This window comes from Zosterops lateralis (assembly GCF_965231275.1).
Source record: "Zosterops lateralis genome assembly, chromosome: 23".
Taxonomy (NCBI): domain Eukaryota; kingdom Metazoa; phylum Chordata; class Aves; order Passeriformes; family Zosteropidae; genus Zosterops; species Zosterops lateralis.
Window position 1 is genome coordinate 461,449 of NC_139783.1, and position 6,423 is coordinate 467,871.

At 63.1% G+C, this 6,423-nt stretch overlaps 1 protein-coding gene across 1 annotated transcript in view; it reads right to left on the bottom strand.

Moving 5' to 3' along the window:
* RYR1 (ryanodine receptor 1) overlaps window positions 1-6,161 on the bottom strand; it is a gene marked incomplete at its 5' end in the record, with an annotated part of 51,401 nt that extends 45,240 nt beyond the window's left edge. Inside the window, 10 exon segments of the mRNA XM_083877189.1 lie at window positions 98-254; window positions 819-896; window positions 989-1,082; window positions 1,175-1,268; window positions 1,835-1,947; window positions 2,058-2,136; window positions 2,267-2,341; window positions 3,819-3,923; window positions 4,403-4,522; window positions 6,117-6,161. Coding sequence (XP_083733315.1) covers window positions 98-254; window positions 819-896; window positions 989-1,082; window positions 1,175-1,268; window positions 1,835-1,947; window positions 2,058-2,136; window positions 2,267-2,341; window positions 3,819-3,923; window positions 4,403-4,522; window positions 6,117-6,161 — 960 coding nt within the window.
* Window positions 6,162-6,423: the final 262 nt, after the last annotated feature.

The window sequence follows — 6,423 nt, forward strand, 5'->3', positions numbered from 1 at the left end:
GTGATGTTGGGACAGGGACAGGAGTGAGGACAGGGACAAGGACAGGGTCAGAACAGGGCCCAGGACCCCGCTGGGGACACCGCGGTGACATCCCCACCTTGGAGGCCCGGAAGCAGAAGGTGGCCACCCTGGTGTTGGCCGCAGAGGCCTCCACCATGGCCAGCCCCGCGGCCTCGGTCAGCGCCAGGTACCGGCCCGTGGTGACGTGGCGCAGGCGGAAGGGCTGTCCCCAACGCAGGTGGCTCCCGCTCCAGCTGGGGACAGGGACAGTGCTGTCACCAGGGGCTGGGACATGGGGAGGGGACATGGGGACACAGGGATGGGACATGGGGACATAGAGATGGGACATGAGTACACAGGGATGGGACATGGGGACACAGGGATGGGGATATGGGGACACAGGGATGGAGATATGGGGACACCGGGGTGGGACATGGGGACGCAGGGATGGAGATATGGGGACACAGGGGTGGGACATGGGGACACAGGGATGGGACATGGGGACACAGGGATGGAGATATGGGGACACAGGGATAGGCCATGCGGACACAGGGACAGGGATATGAGGACACAGGGATGGGTCACAGGGACATGAGAGGACACAGGGACACCCGACAAGTACATGAAGATGTCACAGTGACACTGGGGACAGATACAGACAAGTGACACCAGCATAGGACACGATGACAACTTGGCGACACATCCACCCATCCCAATGACACTCCAGCACCCCAAGCCCCCACGGGGGGACCCCACCCAGTGTCCCCAGAGTCCCTGGGGGGCGGTGCCACCCCCGTGTCACCCCGTGTCCCCCGTACCTGATCCTCAGGGGCTCCAGGCGCCACAGGGACCTGGCGTGGGCACACACAGCCCCGCCCTCGTAGTTGACAACACTGCTGGGGAGGGGGTGACAAATGGGGGGGGGTCAGCGAATTGGGGACCCCCCTCTGGATGCCCCAGCCCAAATTTGGGCCCTCCCCGTCCCCACCTGCGCTCCTCGCCCTGCTCGGGGGCCGTGGGGGTCAGACACTCGTCCATGTGGCCGTGGAACAGGCGCAGGACGTGGCCCCCGGTGACGTAACCTGAGGGGACATTTGGGGACATTTTGGAGGTTGGGGGACACTCTAAGGGACATCCCCCCCACCCAAATTTGGGGGTCTCTGAGGGGAATCACCTTCCTCGGAGCCCGAGCAGATGGGGTTCATGTTCCACAGGGTCTGCATGAAGGAGGCGTCCACCTGGAGCTCGCCCGAGGCCGTGGACAGGTGCTGGACACGGGGGGGACACGGGTGACATGGGGGGTCGTGGTGCCACCCCGCATCGTGTCAGGGTCACCTCGTGTCGAGATCCACAAATTTTAGGGTCATCCCATCTAAATTTGGGGAGTTCCCAGTTTTGGGATCCCCTTAATATTGAGAGTCTCCCATTTATCCGGTCAGGGGGTGGGGGGATCCCTGTGTCCCCTCATGTCCCCAAGTGTCCCCCCGTGTCCCCACGTGTCCCCAGGTGTCCCCAAGTGTCCCCAGGTGTCCCTTCGTACCAGGTATCTCTCGGAGGACACGCTGACCAGGATCAGGTCAGTGGTGGGGGGATCCCTGTGTCTCCATGTCCCCACATTTCCCCCTATCCGCACATGTCCCCAGGTGTCCCCAAGTGTCCCCCCATGTCCCCAAGTGTCCCCAGGTGTCCCCTCATACCAGGTATCTCTCGGAGGACACGCTGACCAGGATCAGGTCAGTGGTGGGGGGATCCCTGTGTCCCCATGTCCCCACATTTCCCCCTACCCCTACATGTCTCCCCATGTCCCCAGGTGTCCCCAGGTGTCCCCTCGTACCAGGTATCTCTCGGAGGACACGCTGACCAGGATCAGGTCGTCTCCCACCCGCACCTTCTCTCCCTCCGAGCGCTGTTTGGACGCCGGGTGCATCGTCCACCAGCACGCCTCGCCTGGGGGACAGCCCCAAATCAGCGCCCCCTCCCCAAAAAACCCACCTGGACACCCCAAAAACATGGGGAGACCCCCAGGACCCCCAGGGTTCTTCCCCCCGTTTTTTAACCTGTGGCGTCTTTCTGCAGCCCCACGTCAAAGGCCAGTTTGTCGGTGACCGAGCGGGAGGTGGTCAGGCAGCACAGGTACTGCGGGGACAGGCGGTTATTGGGGGTCCCCAAAACCCCCCGAGCCCCCCCAGACCCCTACAGACCCCTCCAAACCCCTCACGCCCCCCCCCAAGCCCCCCCCAGAGCCCCCCCGAGCCCCCCGACTCACCATGCCGCTGTGGGAGTGTCTCAGCAGGATGGCGTGGCCGTAGAGCAGCGTCCGGTGACCCCCGCCCTGAGAGGACTTTGGGGGGGCACGGGGGGGTCAAGGAGGGGACGCCAAAATCCCCTGACCCCTCCTGTACCCCCCAAAAAAACCCTGGAACCTCATAAAAAATCCTCCATGTCTGAGAGACAGCCCTGTGTGCATCACTGGCCTCTTGTTTTGGGGTCTCCCCTTGTTTTGGAGTTCCCCTCTTGTTTTAAAGTCCCCCTTTGTTGTGGGGTCTCCCCGTTTTGGGGTCTCCTTTTTGTTGCACCCCCTTGTTTTGGAGTCTCCCCTTGTTTTGGGGTCCCTCGTGTTGGGGTTCCCCATTTTGGGGTCCCTCCGTTTTGGGGTCCCCCATGTTGGGGTCTCCGGTGCGTTGCACCCCCTTTGTTTTGGGGGGCACCGTGCCTTGGACTCCCCTTTATTTTGGGGTCCCCCCCATGGTGGAATCCCCCCCGTATCGAGGGCTCCTCTGACATTGGGGTCCCCAATTCCCGGGTGCCACATTTTGGGGTCCCCCCATCGTGTCAAGGTCACCCCATGTCGAGATCCCCAAATTTCGGGGTCACCTCATCCAAATTTGGGGAGGGTCCCAGTTTTGGGATCCCCTTAATATCGAGGGTCTCCCATTTTTGGGGGTACCCCCAATATTGAGATTTCCCCCGGAAATTTGGATCCCAAATTTCAGGGTCATCCCCCAAAATTGGGATCCCAAATTTCGGGGTCGCCCCATCCGAGCCCCCCCAAATCTGGGGGGGTCCCAGTTATGGGATTTCAGGGTCCCCCCCCCATGCTCCTCCCACCCCCCTCCTCACACTTTTGGGGTCCATGCGGATTTTGGGGGCTGTGGATGGTGGGAATTGGGGTGGGGGGCACACCCGGACACCTGGGTCCATGCGGGGGGGGTCAGGGGTGGGCACAGCCCCCCAGAATTTGGGGGGGGGGTGGGTGAGGAGGATGAGGATGACGATGAGAAGGAGGAGGAGGTGATGAAGGTGAGGATGAGGATTTGGGAGTTCAGGGGTCACTGCACCACGGTGGCACCTACCCACTTATCCAGATCGACCCCCTGGGTGGGCGGGGGGAGAGAAGAGGGGGGTCACGGGGGGCTGCGACCCCCCAAAAAACAGCAGGGAGCCCCCAAAACCCACCCAGGCACCCAAAATATCCTCCAGGAACCCAAAAAACACCGGGGACCCCCCAAAACCCTCCCAGAGACCCAAAAAAATTCCCCAGGAACCCCCAAAAAAACTCCCCCAGGAATCTAAAACCCTCCAAGGACCCCCGAAATTACCCCAGAGACCCCAAAAACTCCCCGAGGACCTGAAAAACTCCTCCAGGAACCCCAAAACCTCCCCCAGGACCCCCAAATCCACCCCCCAGGACCCCCAAATCCCCTCTTATGCACCTCAAACCACCTCTAACACCCCGCTAACCCCCGCAGGACCCCTCAAGGACCCCCCCAAAACCTGCGAGACCCCCCAAAACTCCGTGTGGGGGACCCCAGACCCACCTCGCTGCCGATGTCGGAGCTGTTGGCCAACATCTCCTGCAGCGCCCGCACCGACAGCGACTGCTCCAGCACGAAGCAGCACACGGCCAGGTCCGGGGGGACATTCTGGGGGGACACCGGGGGGTCAGGGGGCGTGGGGGGACCCCTCCCCACCTTTGGGAGCGCCCCGGAATTCAGGGGGTCCCCCCAGCCCGGTCCTGATCTCGGGTGGCGCCGATTTTGGGAGCTGGAGGGGGAAACTGAGGCACGGAATTGCCGCCAGTGTCACCTGGAGGGGGAAACTGAGGCATGGACCCCTCCCCTTTTTCACCTGGAGGGGGAAACTGAGGCATGGACCCCTCCCCTTTTTCACCTGGAGGGGGAAACTGAGGCACGGACCCTCCTGGGGGTGTCCCAGGGGTGTTATGGGGATCTCTGGAGTGTCACGGGAGGATCCCTCAGCCCCCCAAAACCCCCCAAACCCCGGGGGTTTTTCAGGGTCCTTCATCCCCCTAAGCCCTTCCCCGAATTTCGGGGGTCCCCTCAAAGCCCGGGGGGTCTCCCCAAAGCCCGGGGGGGTCTCCCCAAAGCCGGCAGGGCCCCACCTGGGCGTTGGAGGTGGGCTCCAGGGAGCAGAGGCGGTTCCCGAAGCCCTCGACCGACAGGCACAGCTTGAGCTGCTCCTTCAGCAGCGTCGTGGTGCACTGCAGGACCACCTCGTCATCCTGGGGGGAAACGGGGGTCACAGACCCAAAATACCCCAAAATATCCCCTCAGAACCCCAAAATATCCCCGTTATGTCCCTATGGCCCCCACCGTGTCCCCATGGGACCCTCAGGGGTGGGGTGGCACTGCAGGACCACCTTGTCATCCTGGCGGGGCAAAATGGGGGGTCAGTGCCCGAAAATATCCCTAAATATCCCCCCAGAACCCCAAAATATCCCCCAGAACCCTAAAGTATCTCTCCAGAACCCCAAAATATCTCCTCCAGACCCCCTGGGTACCCCCAAATCCAATTGGGGGGGGGGGTCAGGACCCCTTGGGTGCCCCCAAACCCAATTTGGGGGGGGTCAGAACCCCCTTGGGTGCCCCCCTCCCCGCCCCAAGGACTGCCCCTCCCCTTCCCCCTCCCCCACCTGCTCCCGTCACTCGGGACCCCCCCGGGTTGGGGTGGGGGAGGGGCGGATTCCACCCGCGGGCCGGGGATGCCGCGGGGGGGGGTGGGGGTGGGGAGGGGCTGCTCCGTGACTCAGTTTCCCCCTCCCCAAACCTGCTGAGCTCAGCATTTCCCACGACCCCCCCCTTCCCCTCCCCCACACCAAGGTCAGCCCTTGGCCCCCTCCCCTCAATTCCCAACCTCCCCCCCGGTCTCATTTTGAGGCCAAACTGGGAGAAACTGGGACAGAGCAACTGGGACGCCCCTCCCCCCCCACCCCATCCCCCCCCACCCCCCCGGGGGGATCTGGTGTCGCCCCTCCCCCCCAGCAGCTGCTCCCCCTCCCCCCCCCCGTGTTACTTTTTTGGGAGCCCGGGACAGGTGGGGGGAGGGGTGACCCCCCCTTCCCAGTGCTCCTCCCAGTTCGTCCCAGTATCTCCCAGTATCTCCTCAGTGTCCTCAGTTTCCCTCCCCAGTACTCCCAGTTCATCCCAGTATCTCCTCAGTGTCCTTAGTTTCCCTCCACAGTCTCCCCAGTTCCTCCCAGTTCATCCCAGTATCTCCTCAGTGTCCCCAGTTTCCCTCCCCAGTCTCCCCAGTACTCCCAGTTCCCCCAGTATCTTCTCCCAGTCCTCCCAGTTTCCTCTCCCAGTTCTCCGAATTTCTTCTCCCAGTATCCCCCAGTATCCCCCCAATCTCTCCCACGTTACCTCCCAGTTTTCCCACTTCCAGCTCCCCAGTCCTCCCAGTTTCCTCTCCCAGTCCTCCCAGTTTCCCTTCCAATCCCCCCCAGTATTCCCTCCCAGTACCCCCAGTTGTCCTCTCCCGGTTTTCCCACTTCTCCCAGTTTCTCCGCCGTCATCTCCCAGTATCCCCTCCCAGTATCTCCAGTCCTCCTCTCCCAGGTTTTCCCACTTTTCCCAGTTCATCACCCATTATCTCCCAGTATCTCGTCCCAGTCATCCCAGTTTCCCCTCCCGATCCTCGCTTATATCCCCTCCCAGTTCTCCCAGTTCTCCCAGTTTCCCCTCTCGTGCCCCCCAAATGCTCAGTTTCCCCCCCATTCCCTCTCCAAGTTCCCCCCAGTTTCCCCCCCAGTCCCCCCCAGTTTCCCTCCCAGTGCTCCCAGTTTCCCTCCCAGTGCTCCCAGTGCCCGCACTCACCGTGCGCAGGAACTGCACATCGTCCTCGCCTTCCCCCTCAGCCATCGCCGCGGCCTGGGGACCCCCGGCGGGGCTTTTGGGGGGTCCTGGGGGGGTCCTGGGGGGTCCCGGGTGAGGTTTGGGGAGTCCCGGCTGCGGTTTGGGGGTCCCCGGATGGACTCAAGGGAGCCCCGAGGAGGGTCCCGGTCAAGGTGGAGGTTTAGGGGGTCCCGGGTGGGTTTTGGGGTGTCCCGGGTGGTGGTCGGGGGCTCCCAGGCGGGCTCTGGGGGGGTCCCGCTCCCCCTTTCCTCGGGTGCTCCCCCCGCGG